Source organism: Prionailurus bengalensis, chromosome B4, assembly GCF_016509475.1.
Source record: "Prionailurus bengalensis isolate Pbe53 chromosome B4, Fcat_Pben_1.1_paternal_pri, whole genome shotgun sequence".
Lineage (NCBI taxonomy): Eukaryota > Metazoa > Chordata > Mammalia > Carnivora > Felidae > Prionailurus > Prionailurus bengalensis.
The window spans coordinates 132,258,858-132,275,785 of NC_057358.1; the positions used below are offsets into that span (position 1 = coordinate 132,258,858).

Here is a 16,928-nt window from a genome sequence, read left to right on the forward strand (position 1 = left end):
TCACACGTAAACGAAGTTCTCCGGCAGCCAGTGACCCGGCCCCCTCGGTGCACACACTCCACCGGCACGGGCAGACTAGGCTCTTCCTCCACCTACAGCAGGGACTCCTGGATTGCTTTTTCTAAGGGGGGCTGCTCCGGGTCTCCCCCCACTACAAACTTTCAACTCCGAGTCCTGTTCCGCGTGGTGTGGGCTTGCGGGTATGATCTCTGACAGCCTTCACTTACTGAGCCCTTCCTCTGAGCCAGGCGCAGAGCTAGATATCTACAACGGAACGCCGTTCACCTACAACTGTCCTGTGAGAACAGTCGGTGTTTTACAGATGGTATCCAAGCCTCACACAGGCTACGTGATGGACCTAATTCATGCAGAGAGAGAGACAGAGCTTTGGTGTGTCCAACTTCAAAAACAGTTCTAACTGACCTGCTCTGTAAGTGGTAACTGAGGTCCCAGAGGAGTCCTAGCCCATCTGCAAGTAATACTCCAAAGGGCATGGGTCACCTTTTGGTTTTTTGTTACGGCTACCATTAAAAAAAAAAAAACAACTCAAAAAATATATATAAAAGTAAAGAAAATTGCATAATTAACACCATTTATCCATTAGACTAACTTCAGTAGTTACCAACAGGTTAATCTTGATTCATTTATTACTCCCTTTGCATTCCCCATTCCCACCCCAAATGGGTTATTTTATTTATTTTTATTATTTTTTAAAATGTTTATGTATTTTGAGAGAGAGAGAGAGAGAGAGAGAGAGAGCGCACGCACGTGCACGTGAGCTGGGGAGGGGCAGAGAGACAGAGAAAGCGAGAGAGAGAGAGAGAGAGAGAGAGAGAGAGAGAGAAAGCGAGAGAGAGAGAGAGAGAGAGAGAGAGAGAGAGAGAGCGAATCCCAAGCAGGCTCCGTGCTGTCAGCACAGAGCCCAACACGGGGCTCGATCTCACAACCGCGAGATCATGACCTGAGCCGACATCAAGAGTCAGATTCTTAACTGACTGAGCCACCCAGATGGCCCCCAAATGGGTTATCTTGAAGCAAATCCCAGACACCGTGTAGTTGCATCCATCAACGCTTCATTATGGATCTCTTTCAGATGGGAGTCTTTTAAAAACTAACGTAACTGCAAAGCCACTGTAGTATTTCAAGGGAAAGGAACACACCAGGAAAAGGAATTCCTTAATATGTTCCTTTAGAACATGGATACCAAAGAGTTCATAGACTCTAAATGTGCAGCTCAAGGAGTTTTTGTGTACTGAAGCCGCCCACAACCAGCACCCAGGTCAAGAAACAGACCACTGCCTGCTTCCCAGAGGCCCCCACAACCATATCCTACTCAGTCAGGCCCTACTTCCCCAAGGGTAGCCCTGCCCTGATGTCTGACAGCACAGATGTGTTTTGAGGCCACCATTTTCCTCTGTAGACAAAATTTTTAGAATCACTTCATGAAATGCCTTCTCCAACAAAAAGTGGATACATTTAGCAATGAGATTGCTCACACACAATTACGAAGCTTCTCCTGTCTTAAAATATCTACACTACAATTCACCTGATAAGGATGCCTTTATTAGACAAGGATGTCCTTATATATCGCTGAAATAAATACACTGTAGATGTAATGTTCAATAAATGTAATATGAGCCCTAAATTATTTTCGCCTTGCTAATGCCACAGCTAGGTGTGACTCTTTCTGGTCAATGGAATGAAAAATGGAATGAAAAATGGAAGGTTTGCATGGGACTCACAGGAGGGATGCATTTCTTCGGACTTAGCTTCCTTTTTACTGGCTGGAACGTGGACCTGTTGGCTGGAGCTCGAGCAGCTATATTAGACTATGAAGCTGAATCATGGGCGAAGGATTATGGAGAAGTAAGGCAAAAGGGACTTGGGTCCCTGACACTGCAACCTGCCATATCTACTGGACTCCTTTTAAACAGTAGAAATAAATTTGTATCCTGTTTTAGCCACTATTTTGAGTTCTTTCGTCACTCGAAGCTAAGCCTTATTCTAAGTGGTCCAATTACCTACCGTGGGCTTGGCCCTGTAAACAGGCTTTATGTGCCTTATTTCACTTGATTGGTGCCACTCTCCAAAGTAGGAAATACTATCTTCATTTAACCAACAAAGAAACTGAATACATGTGACCGGCCCGACATCGCAGAGCCAGCAAATAAAAACCCTTCCATCCCGACCCTAGCCGCTGTCATTCCAAGGATCCCACCTTCAAGGATTGTTGCAACTATTGGGAGAGACAGACATGTATGTTCTAAACAGGACATAACACCTGGTGCGTAGAAGTGGCTGAAAATCTGTTGGGACGATGAGTAAAGAAGAAACAAAGCATATGGAACTAAAGTAACGGAGGCGGAAGCAAGGAGAGTCCTGGAGAGCGTTTCCGGTCCCCTCGCTTCCCCATCCTGACCCTCTCCTCCCTCACCTGCAACTCCCATCTCTCCCCCTTCACACCGGCTTGTATCTTCCACTTTACATTTAAACAGCCCTGTTACTCACCATCCAACCTTGCCCTTTTTGGTACAGAATTTTGTTCCTTCCGCTTCTTAGTGGTCTCCTTCACCCCTGGGGGTCCACACCTTGCCCCTAAGGTCCCAGACTCTGGTGTCGGACTTCAGCCCTGCTAAGACCACCCTCTACCTAATCACCAAACTCGTCTCAGCCCCAGGCTTCTCCATCTGGCACGCCCACTGCTGATCACGGCTTCCCTTAACCCTTTCTCCCCTTGGCCTCATGGTTGGTGCATCTTGACTTTCCTTCTGGCCACTCCTCCTCTGCCCCATATTTTGTCCTCCCCATATATGTGGTGGCCCTCTAAGGTTCTGTCCTTGACCTCGACTTCTGTAAAATGGGGATAAATAACTGTGTCTATCACACACACTATTTTACAGCCTGATTTTTTTTAACTACCTTTTTTTTTTTTTTTGAGAGAGAGAGAGAGACAGAGAATCTTAAGCAGACTCCATGCTTAGTGCTGAGCCTGACACGGGGCTTGATCCCATGACCCTGGGATCATGATCTGAGCTGAAATCAAGAGTCAGACGTTCAACTGACTGAGCCACCCAGGCACCCCACATCCTGATTTTTTTTTTTTTTTTGGTCTCAATAATATGTTGTGACCATCCTTCCTTATGAAATAAGAGCATTAAATTCACAGTGCCATTTTTCCTGGCTGCAGATATGCACATATGACAGCTTGTTAACCAATCATCTTTTGGTGAACATTTAGGCTGAACTGCATTTTTGTGGTTCTGGTGTTTACTGGGTTTTTTGTGAGTGTGTGTGGATCGTGTTTTGAAACTAACGCCACTATATCACTTGGTATCTGAAGTAGTTACCTATGTGTTCATGGTTGTCTTTCTTTCCTATTATGGCAGATACAGATAGCTGCCTAGCCAACAGCCATTCTCTCTCTCCCTTGCTCCCTGAATCCAGTGTTATTTTGGGTAATGAAGTGCCCAGCGGGTCCTGCTCTGGTCCAGTCATGGACATCTAATTTCTCTTTGCCAGATGTTTCCTAAGCTTCCTTTGTGGCCAGGATATCCCTGTGAAAGAGTTACAGGAGCGGGCGAAGAAGACACGAGAGGGAGAGACACAAGGAGCGAATGAAGGTGATCTCTTCTTTACAGAGAAGTGCCAGCTATTAAATGGGGAGGGGATGGTGGAGGCGGAAGATGGCCCTTTTGCAAACCCAAATATAAGAACTGATTCAGGCAAAGACCATCCAGGGATGCTAGAACCACTGGGCGAAGATGTGGGGAGAACCTATTCATCCAGTCTCAAGGAATCACGTCGCTTATTACAGACTAACGACACAAAAATGGAGTCTACGGTGGAGAGGCCTGGCAGAGACCACGGGTCTGGCTGACCTGACACCAAGTGTCTCCCGGTGTTGTGCAGTGTGTATTCACAACATTGTCTATGAGGTGCTTGGCAAAAAGATCTTATCTGAATCCTATCAAGCACCTAGGATAGCCCCGATGTCCCATCTACAAGAAATATAGGATGGGGGCGCCTGGGTGGGTTAAGCATCTGACTTCAGCCTAGGTCACCATCTCGCCGTTCCCGAGTTCGAGCTCCACGTCAGGCTCTGGGCTGACAGCTCGGAGCCTGGAGCCTGCTTGGGATTCTGTGTCTCCCTCTCTCTCTGCCCTTCCCCCACTCAGGCTCTCTCTCTCTCTCTCTCTCTCTCTCTCTCTCTCTCAAAAATAAAATAAACATGAAAAAAAAATTTTTTTAAGAAATAGAGGATATATTGGAATAAATGATACCCTGAAGGAATAATCAGAAAAATCCAGAATGTGGCTTGAGTCTTTCAAAAAAATCTATGTCATAAGAAACTAATAATGTAATAATTGATTCAGGGAATAATAACGAAGCTGGAGGAAGAGCACCGGTATAGATTAAAAGACACCAAAGTGATATCACAAAAATTATAATTCCCAATCTTTGACTGGGAAGCAGTCAAAGTAGGACCAAAAAGGATATTCTGGGAACCACTGGGGAAATGAATTTGACCTAATTACTACAGAGAGAAAGAAAATGTGGCAAAATGTGAATAATTGGTAAACACAGTGAGGGCATACAATGTTCACTGCACTGTTCTTTTAACATTTCTGGAAGGTCCGAACATTTTCTAAAGAAATTAAAAATATTGCAAATGGCTGGAGGCACAGGAAAATATCCATAATGCGCTGCTAAACAGGAAAAAAAGTCTAAAAATTAGGTTGACAGATTGTTTAGATTGTAAACTAGATTGTTTAGAGATACACCTCTACGGACCCAGGAGAAAAGACTAGGTCTTTTTCTAGAAAAATGTTGGCCAGGTGCTTTTCCAGGTCTGTTTGTTTCTTCTCACTGAACATAAATGATGTTGTAGTTTAAGAAAAAAATAACTTTCAAGGAAAGATCCGGTCTCTGTTTTTCTGGGGTTTACATTCTAACCACAAGAAAGCTGAATGTGCTTAAGAGAGTCCCAGGGCTAGGGGCACCTGGTGGCTCAGTCGGTTAAGCATCCGACTCTAGATTCCGGCTCGGGTCATAATCTCACAGTTCGTGGGATCAAGCCTTGCGTTGGGCTCTGCACTGACAGCTCGCAGCCTGCTCCTGCTTGGGATTCTCTCTCTCTCCCTTTCTGCCCCACCTCCCCACTCCCCCTCTCTCTCTCTCAAAATAAATAAACTTAAAAAAAAGATAGTCCCAGGGCTAGGCCTCCAATTAAAACCTGCCACGTGTGACAATAGACAGGTGCTCAAACAACGCCCCTTCCCTAAAGCCCTTAAATACCTGAGGAAGTTTTCTTGTAGTGCCTTTAGGTATTCGTGAAAATAACTCCATTCATTCCAGTGGAGCCAGTTCAGCACGCGAAGGTTTTCCTTCCGCTTCTTCATGTTGATCAGGGTCAGTTCGATGACCTCGGCGTACGTCAGGATGGACTCAGTGGCTTCAGCCGTCAAGGAAACCGCCACATTGTCAGTTGGTATTATTGACTCTGAGCCTGATCAGCGGGATGGCCTCGTGCATGGCCGGGCCGGGAGCGGGGGGGTGGTGAGATGACAGAGTGGGGAAAATGACCTGCTTCTGGACCAGACCACTGGAAGCTGAGCAGGAAATGACTCCTGCTCTTTGACCATGGCCTACTTTGGAAGGCAAGAGGCTATCCTCCCCAATAAAGCCCTTCTCTCCTCCCGCTGATGGAAAGGCTAGGAAATGCTTTCTTGGGACTGCCATCTAAAATTCCCACTCTGTCTGGTGACAGATGCTAACTACACTTATTGTGGGAGGTGCTTCATAATGTATAGAATTGTCAAGTCACTGTGTTGCACACACGAAACTATTACAGTATTGTAAGTCAACTACACTTCAACGAAAAATAAACAAATAAATACAATTCTTACTCTATCGTCACAGTGGCCAAGAGGAAGGGATTCCAACTTTCCTTTCCTTTCCGTCCCAAGGGCTCATCCTCTATATCATGTGTGTACGTTGAAAAATCCTCTGTGCCTCCCCCTCCCTCTCTACCCCTTCTGGATCCATCAGCATCTCACAAGTTTGGGATCTCAAGTCAAGATAAGTCATTGTCTACGTCTCCATTTTCTCCTCTGTAAAATAGGGATAATCATTCCTACCTTAGATGATGTTAATAATAATTACGATAGTCATTACCTATTTAGAGCCAACCATCTACCACATAATCCGGGTCACAACTCTATTGGTTTGGTATGATTATCCCTATTTGAGGAAGGAGCTGATCAAGACATTGAGCTCAGAGGTTAAACTGTGCACACGAGACCTTAAGGCCGGTGGCTTGCTGAGTTGGTACTCAAATCTGGGGCTATGTGTCCCCAGCCCAGGCTCCTTCCGCTGCATTCCACTGTCTACTGAGCAAAGAGGTGATACATGGGAAAGTGCTTTATGAATAATAAAGTGCTATGAAATGTGAGCTATTATTCTCTGCCTATAGGCATATAAATACATTTGGGGATATGAGCTCTACCGGGCAAGTGCTGCCCAGTCTATTCTGGAAGCTCTTCCTGCTGGGAAACGGTGTATTGACAGGTAACATTCAAGCACTTGTTACCTGCCAGGCACTATGGTAAGCCTTTATGGCTGTTGTGCCTGTATTCTGCATAACAGCCCTAGAAGGCAGGTGTCGTTATCCTATTTTATAGATGGAAAACAACAACAACAAAAACAAAAAAACAAAAAAAAAACGAGGCTAAGAGAGAAGCTGAGACTTGTCTAAGGTCACTCAGCTGGTCAACAGTTGGGTTGTTATCTTGAGCCCAGGTTTCCCGGATTCCCTGTTCTGCCCCCCTATGGCAAACTGCTTGCTAGGACTCAGGACACCAACATGTCACATCTGTTTTCTTAAGATCTGAGCCGGTTCCCCAATCTTTAAGATAAATGCCAACAGGGCCAGGGATTTGCTGATGAGCCTGGAGGAGGGGTGTGTGTGTGAGGAGGAGGTTAGAACAAACCCATACCTGGACCCAAAATCCTGATCGATACACACTCTAGGGTCAGTGAGCCTCTGGGAGGCATTACTGAGCTGCAAAATATGTTTGAACACCTAGTTAGCATTCACCCTGGTAGACAGGAAGAGATTTTGCACACAGGGAAATTTAACTTGCCCAGGATCCTACACAGCGAGCTCACGAGGCAGATTTGGAACTAAAACGACCCTTAGGCTCCTATCAATGGCTACCCTTGACGGGCACCTACTATGCGCCAAGCACTGTGCTCAGGGCTGGGTACCTCTCCACACCCTTGCTTCTGGGAGAAGCAGAGGCCTGGCATAACGTGAGCCCTGCCCACTGGAGGAAAGGATATGGGATGCTCTTGGTTTTTTCCCTTCTGACTATCAACACGTCTTTGCCGTGCTGCTGCAGACTGGCGTGGTTCTGGAGGAAGTGCACAATCAGAGGGCTCTTCCCGTAAATGTTGAAGAAGTTCAAAGTCAGCTCGGGGCTTTTGCAGGCTGGGTAAGACTGAATAGGAAAGAGAGAGGGAAAAATAAGGTATTGTCATTTTTACACCCTGTATTAAGAAATGTAAAGGTACTCATCATATTCTTTGTCCAGTAACTCCAGTTTTAGGATGCCATCCTAAAGAAATTACACCAATTAAAGAAAAAAAGATTTAAGTACTAAATCAGATAGATATTTACAACGGCAAAAGATCAGAATAAACTGAGTGTTCAAGAAGATATTGGTATCTCTACCCCAAGAAATAGTTATGCCACTATTAAAATGTTTATGAAGAGTCAATACTAAGGAACTGTTTCATATCTGATAGAAGATTAAAAAATCAAGATGCACCGGGGCACTGGGTGGCTTAGTTGGTTAAGCGTCCGACTTCAGCTCAGGTCATGATCTCATGGTTCATGAGTTTGAGCCCCACATCAGGCTCTGTGCTGACAGCTCAGAGCTTGGAGCCTGCTTCGGATTCTGTGCCTCCCTCTCTCTCTGCTCTTCCCCCTCTTGTGCTCTCTCTCTCTCAAAAAATAAATAAACATTTAAAAAAATTAGAAAAAAAAAAAACCCAAGATGCAGGGTGCCTCGGTGGCTCAGTCAGCTGAGCATCTGACTCTCGATTTAGGCTCGGGTCATGATCTCAGGGTCGTGGGATTGAGCCCCGTGTCAGGCTCCACACTCAGTGCGGAGATTCTCTGCCCCTCTACTCTGCTTATGTGCTCTCTGTCTCTAAAATAAAATTTTTAAAAATCAAGAGGCAAAATTGGGTAGATGGTATTATGTATTTTTTTTTAAATGTTTATTTATTTATTTTAAAGAGTGCAAGTTGGGGAGAGGGGCATAGGGAGAGAGAGACTCTCCAGCAGGTTCCATGCTCAGCACAGAGCCCGACACAGGACTTGAGCCCATGATGGTGGGATCATGATCTGAGCTGAAATCAAGAGTTGGACACTTAACCAACCGAGCCACCCAGGTGCCCCTGTATCTCTTCTATGAAATAAATCAGTTAAAAAAAAGATAGACGGGAGACTGGAAGCATAGTTACCAAAATGTTAACGATTCATTCGGCAAATATTTATTGGGTCCCTACCACGCGTATACACTGTTTTAGGTGCTGGGGATTCAGCCGAGAAGACAAATTCTAATGGAGCTTGCATTACAGTTGAGACAAAGACAATCAACAAACCAACAAATAAAAGAATAACATGACATTATGGAATAATAAGTGCTTCAGATAAGGATCAAGCAGGCGGGGCGCTTGGCATGTGACTCTTGAACCCGGATCTCAGGGTTGTGGGTTTGAGGCCACACTGAGTGTAGAGATTACTTAAAATCTTAAAAAAAAAAAAAGAAAAGAAAAGAAAAGAAAAAGAAAAAAAAAAGAAGTGGGGCAAAGGGTGGAGGGTGGTGGGAAGGGAGATGGGGGAGGAGAGGGATCTTTTCCATGAAGTGGTCTGTGGGGGGGGGGTGCTGTGAAAAGGTAAGGAACCACAATCTTTTGTAAGTGTCATAGAAGCCACCAGAAGGTTTGAGTTGGGGCTCAACGTAATCGGACTAATTTTTCTGCAGACCCCTAGGAGTGCAACGTAGAGAAACTCCTGCAGTGGGTGAGAAGGGATGTGAGGAGTGGTTAAGAGGTCTCTGCAGTGGTTGGGGGGTGTTGGGTTAAAGAAGCAACACATTTTATTTAAAGAAGGAGTTATAATTTAACTAAAAACTCTGCCTCCTGCATAAGGGCTGTGACGACGCCTGAGTGCACTCTTCTCTAAGCCTTTTTGGATTTGAATTGCTTCCTGAGATGTTTCTTCTGTCTGTAACAGTCTCTGAACCTCGTCATTCGACATCTTGGGCCAGAAAACTGATGGTGGTGGGAGCTGTCCCGTGCCTAGTAGGAAGCTGGGCGGCATCCCTGGTTTCTAGATGCCAGTAGGATGCCATCTCCTCCTTTACTCCCAGCTGTGACAACTGGAAATGTCTCCAGGCAGGGGCCAAGTCTCCCAGGGGGCAAACTTGCCCCTCCCCAGCCCCTATGGAGAATCACTGTTCAACAGCAAGATCCCACTGGGATCACAGAAACTTGGGGCTAGTAAGGAAGCTGCACATCACTTAGCCCAAGACTCCTAAACCCTACGGCCTACGAAGGGGCAAGTCTGTGTTCACTGGTCTCCAGTGAAATGAGGGAAGGAAAAAAGAAGGAAAAAAAAATATTTCCGTAACTCTGACTTAAAGTGAGTGTATTCACTTTAAGGACGTTGTTTTATTCTGAGATTGCCTTTTCCACTTTTTTGTATTAATAACCTTCCTTCTATGAAATGATGGTGATGGCAGATAAGTGGTCATTTTGCTTTAGTGAACTTATTTGGTGAAAAACAAATTGTTTCCCACAGCCTAGAAGATTCCAAAGTGGACCCAGGGTCCACTAATCTCGTTCCCCATTTATCCTAAACTTGTTCTTTTGTCTGCCCAGAATCCACCCTCCTTTCCTGACAGCCCCCGATTCTTGCACTGGAGGGAGTTCACCTGCCCTCCACTGTCTTCAGGCTTGTGGGGACTTTAAGCCAAAAGTCTTGCTCCCCAGGGCGCCTGGGTGGCTCAGTGGGTGAAGCATCTGACCGGCTCAGGTCATGATCGCTCAGTGCATGAGTTCGAGCCCCATTTTGGGCTCCGTGCTGACAGTGCAGAGCCTGGAGCCCGCTTCAAATTCTGTGTCTCCCTTTCTCTCTGCCCCTCCCCTGCTTGCTCTCTCTCTCTCTCTCTGTCTCTCTCTCTGTCTCTCAAAAATAAATAAACAATAAATAAACATTAAAAAATTGTTTTCAAAAATTATTTTAAAAAATTCTTGCTCCCCTGTGAAGACCACTAGCAGGGCCATCAGGGGGGTCTTCAGAGGTTTCACAGCTTCTTCCAGAGCCTGCCTCTCACCCACCCAGCTAGAACCAGGGCACGTGCAATAAGCTTGGTCAGTCAAAATTCCCACTCCTGGGATTTTGAGTCTTGACTGGGGTAAACTGTAGACTGGAAACACATGGGGGCTCACCCATTCCAGACATGTTACCTTGAAGAGATGGTTCAAGGGTTGGAAGGGCCATGATTCTTCTCCCGGTCCCTGGACTCACTTCAGACTTTCTAGCTACTCGATGTTCTTCTAGTCTTTGCTCACGGTGGCCAAGGCCGGATTTTGGCACTTATAAGCAAAGAATTCCAACGAATATACCTCCTTTTGATAATATTAGCAACAGGGAATGGTCCATTTTTGCTTCCCTAACTCTGGAAACAAGGAACATATTACCCTCAGAAGCATCCAGTTCCACGGTTGGTAAGGACCTGATTTCTCCTCGCAGGGAGGAGGCAGGGGAGGGGCCTTGGGTACCGAGACCTGGGGACGGGAGTGCGAAGGGCTGCTCCTAGCCACGGCACCAGGCAAAGGCGGGCCAGCGTGCAAGAGGATAGAGGTTCCAAGATGTCAGATCCAACGGGCAGGGAGAAAGCAGAGTAGGGGCTAGGGTGAAGGGTTGGCATCAGAGACCTGGCAAGAGGAATGAGTTTCAAGAGGTCTGAGAGTCGGAGCCGGAACAAGCCCTGCGGACGGTCTGCTGCAGAGCCAGGGGGTAAAGCTGGTTTAAAATGACAACTTGGACCCTGAGGAAGTTTTTTCTTACCCGAGATAAAAATCTGAATCTCTGTAATTCTAACCGATCTTCCTCCAGAACCACGTGTTATGGAATAGTCCTTAAAATATCTGAGGAGAGCCCTTGATCTTCTCTCATTGCTGCCTTCTCCAACCTAAACATCCTTAGTGTTCTCGATGACTCATGGACAGGGGCGCCTGGGTGGCTCAGTTGGTTAAGCGTCTGTCTGACTTTGGCTTGGGTCACGATCTCACGGTTTCTGAGTTCAAGCCCTGCATCAGGCTCGCTGCTGTCAGCACAGAGCCTGCTTGGGATCCTCTGTCCCCCTCTCTCTGCTCCTCCCCCACTTGCACTCGTGCCTCTCTCTCTCTCTCTCAAGAAGAAAAGAGAGGAAAGTGGAGGGTGGGTCCAACTGGTGGGGCAACTAAAAGGTTTCTAAGAGCAACTCACTGTTCTTGGCCCCACTGTGATGAGGTCTCCCTTATTCTCACCTCTTTCAACTTAGTGATACCTTCTGTCTGCACGACACATACACAAGCCTGTGTGGGCGATTTTTCGAAAATGAAGGGAAGAGGGGGGTTGCATATTTGGGCCCGTGTGGTAGGTGCACAGCACATGCAGGACGGAAGAGGGGCTGGGTGCCAGTAAGCCCCCCAAGTTCACAGCCATTTGGGGAGAGGACTGGGCTTCAAACAAATCCTGTAACAAATGCTTGAGCCGATCTTTGGCTAAATTCAAAGGAGCAGAGTGACCCCTGGTGACATTCGGTTATGTGAGTAACGTTTTTGTCTTGCGAATAGGTGATCATATAAAAATATTGGGGAAAAATTGGGAGAATATCTCACATAATCGTAGAGTGATAAAGATCTTTCTTAATAAGAAATGAAATCAAGAAACCATAAAACAGAAGACCAATAAATATGGCTCTTAAAAAATTATAAGTTTCTCCCCCCAAATTACATTTTCTCACATAAAATACCATCATTAAAGTAAAAAGATTAAATAGTAAACATTTTTGCCAAACAGATGACAAAGAATTGAACTCCTACAAACGAATTATAAGCAAAAGACTAAGAACCTCAAAAGTTGTCCTATTTCTACTAAGAATAGAAAAAACAAAAACAGGGGCTGCTGGGTAGCTCAGTCAGTTAAGCACAATGACTTTGGCTCAGGTCATGATCTCACAGTTCATGGGTTTGAGCCCCACGTCGGGCTCTGTGCTGACAGCTCAGAGCCTGGAGCCTGCTTTGGATTCTGTGTCCCCCTTGCTCTCTGCCCCTCTCCTGCTCACACTCTATCTCTCTCTCTATTTCTCTCTCTCAAAAGTGAATAAATGTTAAAAAAAAATTGGGGGGCATCTGGGTGGCTCAGTCAGTTAAGCGTCCAACTCCCGGTTTCAGCTCAGGTCATGGTCTCGCGTTTCGTGAGTTCGAGCTCTGCATCGGGTTCTATGCTGACAGTGCAGAGCCTGCTTGGGATTCCCTCTCTCTCCCTCTCTCTCTGTCCCTCCCCTGCTTGCTCTCTCTGTCTCTCCTGAAATGAATAAATAAACTTAAAAAAAAATTTTAAACGTTAAAAAAAAATTTTTTTTTAAAGAAGTTAGACACAGAGTTACCATATGACCCAACAATGCCACTCCTGGGTATATACCCGAGAGAATAGAAAAAATATGCACACACAAAAACTTGTATGTGAATGTTCATAGAAGCAGTGTTATTCATAGCAGCCAAACGATGGAAACAACCCAAATGTCCATCTGCCAGTAGATGGATAAACACAGTGTGGTCTATTCATACACGGCGTGTTACTCAGCCATAAAAAGAAATTAAGTACTGATACACGGTACCGCATGGATGAAGTTTGAAAACATTATGCTAAGTGACAGAAATCAGTGATAGAAGGCCACCGATTGGATGATTCCATTTATACGAAATGTCCAGAACAGGGAAATCTGTACAGGCAGAAAAGTAGATTGGTGGCTGAAGAGACTGGGGGGGACAGGGGACCGGGGAGGGACTGCTAATGAGTATGCAGCTTCTTTTTGGGGTGATAAAAGTGTTCTGGAATCAGATAGTGGTCATGATCGCACAACTAAACTAAAGCCCACTAAATTGTACATTACAATGCTGAACTGTATCGTATATAAATTGTATCCTTTTGAAAATCTTGGTTCTACCACCTATTTGGCATGAAGTGAAATACTTAATATTTCTGAGCCTAAATATGTGAAGATTAAATGAGTCACTACATATGACGTGTTCAGAATGATGTTTGGCATACAGTAAGCACTCTATAAATGTTGGCCATTATGTGTTAGGTTGAAAAAGCAAAGTGCAAAATAGCGTATATTCTATTGTGGTTTGTATATATTAAAAAAAAGGTTTGTATTCCTTGACATTCACCCGATATTTCTGGAAGGATATATGGGAAAATAGTGTTTGCCCCTCGGTCAGGGGCATAGGGTCTGGCGTGAAAGAGAAATTTACTTTTTATTACGTGCCCTGCAACGCTGCTTGATTTGACCATGGGCAAAGAACAGGCAGCAGGTTACACCCAAGCTGTGCCTCAAGTGGTGGAATCACACATTTCGCTCCTCGGTCAGGAGTGTCCCGCGGGCCCCCGTGAATAGCGTACTGAGCTGGCTCTCCTTTGGCACTTCCCTTCCCCTTGCCTCTGCCAGGCCGTTGGCTCTCAGCTGCTTCCCGTTCCTGTTAACATCCACTCCACCCGCTTGGCCTCCCCTCCCCACCAAGCTGGGTCACAGAGTAGGACACGACTGTCGGTCACCCACCGCCAGCCCTGTCGGCAGGAAGGGCCGTCACCACTGCTGGACTTTATTTTCCCCGTTTTATGGAAGGAGGTCAGAAAAGCTGAGTCACCTGCTCAAGTAACACAGCTGAAAAGATTCAGCACCGAGACCTGAACCCATGTCCGTCTGTCTGTCTTTTCCATCACGCCCTGCCCTACTTCTCAGAACGTCACCGCTAAAGGCTGAGGGGGAACAGGCAGTGGTAAAGTATGGAGAAATGAAGAAGGCTCAAGAACTGAAGGCTGAAGGTGCCATTGATGTAAACTACCGTCCGCAGAGGTTTGTGGGGAAGAGCCAGGGGCGGGGAGGAGAAGAGGAGAGAAAACACATTAATCCAGGGACTTTCGAGTTCGGGGGACTTTGCTAGTGGCAAAGCTCAGTGACTGACAGCTCAGGGTCACAGTCTGACAGATCCGTGTGCAACTCTTGGCTTTAACACTCATCGGCTTTGTGAATTTAGGCAATGCTCTGAGCATCACTTTCCTCACTAATAAACTGAAGAAGACTAGGAAGAGTTATCTCAGAGGACTGTGACAGTAAAATAAAATATACTGCGTGTACAGGTTTAGTTTAATGTCCGACATGTAGTAAATGTCCATTACATGTTAAATATCACTACCTCAGGTGAACCTCATAAGAACGCCATGACCTAGGAATTACTGTCCCATTTTCTAGAGTAGGGCAATGAAGCTCAGTGCTCTCTTCCCATTACACCAAGGCTCCTGAATTTCAAGCAGGTAATTTAAATCCCTGGAGAAATCCAGGTAAAAAGCTCAGTCAACGGGGACCTACCTCCACCAGGAATTACTGTCAGGAGATTTCCTGACTATATCACCCACGTCTGTAAGAAATACCCCCATTCTGACCCTGACATCTTCACAGGGCTGGCTTTTCTCCCCAGATCTCCTAGCCCCTCTGAAATCATCTCTACTATTAAATTTCCAATCATGTGCTCACCTGCTTGGGAAGCATATTCTCATATTCTCTTGCTTCTGATATCCTCTTGACTTGTTTTGCAGCTTTCCTCAAGACCAGAGTCTGCCGGCGATTCTCTGTCAATATAACGTTGGCAAAAAAAAAAAAAAAAAAGGATCATTGGAGAGCATGTATGGCAGATCTCCGCTTCCTAATCGCATGAATTACCTGGGTGTATTCAGGTCATTGGGAAATAGTTCAGGTAAATTCATACAATCTCGCTTGTACTTTAGCCAGATATATACCTGCGGCCACACATTTGTCCCTCTACTTATCTGTCCATCCATCCATCCGTCCATCTATCCATCCAACAAACATCCACTGAGCATTTACTATGTGTTAGGTCCATGCACGGTGCTGGAAATAGACTATCTTCGAGCAACTCACAGCTTAGTGGGAAAAAAAAAAAGACACGCAAATAACAAGTGTAACACCAACTCAGACGCCATGCATACAGTTCTCTACAAGTTACACCATGGCCAGAGAATAAGGAAGGAGAGGGCTGATGGCTTTAAAAATGCTAAGCAGCAGGGTGCCTAGCTGCCTCAGTCAGTAGAGCATGCAATGTCTTGATCTGGGGGTTGTGAATTCAAGCCCCCCATTGGGTATAGAGCTAACTTTAAACAAACAAACAAACAAACAAATAAAATAAAATGCTAGTAGAATCAGAAAGGGTGTTGAGAATAAAAGACCCAACTCTTGCACAAAATTCTGGCTTTACTGTGGGAGAAGGTTGACACAGACCATCTTAAAGATGGGCAGAGAGAAACAACAGATCATTGATAAAGGGATAACAGAATGACTGCAGAGTTCTCGTCAGTAACAACAGAAAGCAGAAGACAATGGAATCAAATCATCAAAGCATTTAGGTAGACTTGTGGACCCATAGGAACTATCTTCAAGACTAAGGGTGAAATAGGGGTGCCTGGTCAGTTATGGCTTGGTCAGTTAAACGACTGACTCTTGGTTTGGGCCCAGGTCATGATTTCACAGGTTCTGAGTTCCAGCATCAGGCTCTACAATGGCATGGAGCCTGCTTGGGATTCTCTCTCTCTCTCCCTCTCCTGCCCTCCCACACATGTGCTCTCTCTCTCTCTCTCAAAATAAATAAATAAACTAAAAAAAAAAAAAAAAAAGAACAGAGATGAAATAAAGACATTCATAGAAAAATAAAAACTAAGGGAACTTACCAAAACGCTTGTGATAAAGGAACTGCTAAAATTCTCTTTCTCATTCTCTCTTTCTCTCTAAATATCTATCTATCTGTCTACCTAATTTTTTGTGCAGGGAAAATGATCCCAGAAAGATGGTCTGAGCATCAGGAAGCAGGCAGATAAACTGACAGTTTAAGACCAAACAAAAATTACCTGCTATAATAAGCATAATATGTAATTTGTGAGGTTTTAAAATAGAACAGAACTAAAAACTCTAGACAAAATAGCATTTAAGTCTGGACAGAAGAGATTGGAGTTAAATTTGTCCAAGTCCTTGCTTTGCTCGGGAAAGGAAGTGGGTTAAGATATTATTTAACTTTACATAAAGCTAAGTATGCATGAGAAAATTTCAAATGCACACAATAAAGCAAGGTTTCTCAATCTTGGTGTTACAGACATTTTAGCCAGATGATTCCCTGTTGTGCGGGATGTCTTGTGCATCGTAGGATGTTTAGCAGTATCCCTGACCTCTACCCACTAGATGCTAGTGGCAATCTCTCCCCAAGACATTTATGGCCCCGAGTGTCTCCAGACATTGCTACATGTCCCTTGGCGGGGGTGGGGAGTGGTTAGCCCTGTTTGAGATTCACTGCAATAAAGAATAATCTGTAATGAAGAACAGAGACAGAATACATAGCATCCAAACAATTAGAATAAAATGGAGTAAGAAAAAAAGAACCAAAAGAATTCTATCAGGATTCCAGTTCTGGTTAAGATAAAGTAAGCAGTCCCTACTCCATCTCCTACTAAATGCACCTAAAAACCCTGGGCATAACGCATGGGGTAGCTTTCTGAGGAAAAGTAGACGCTGGCAGGT

General features: G+C 45.1%; 1 protein-coding gene across 1 annotated transcript in view; it reads right to left on the reverse strand.

The window, feature by feature from the left end:
• Positions 1-16,928, reverse strand: part of FAM227A (family with sequence similarity 227 member A) — a 76,276-nt gene that overhangs the window by 14,275 nt on the left and 45,073 nt on the right. The window contains exons 14-16 of the mRNA XM_043562595.1: positions 14,880-14,974; positions 7,342-7,499; positions 5,296-5,448 (exon numbers count right to left, since the gene is read on the reverse strand). Coding sequence (XP_043418530.1) covers positions 5,296-5,448; positions 7,342-7,499; positions 14,880-14,974 — 406 coding nt within the window. The remainder of the gene's footprint in view (positions 1-5,295; positions 5,449-7,341; positions 7,500-14,879; positions 14,975-16,928) is intronic.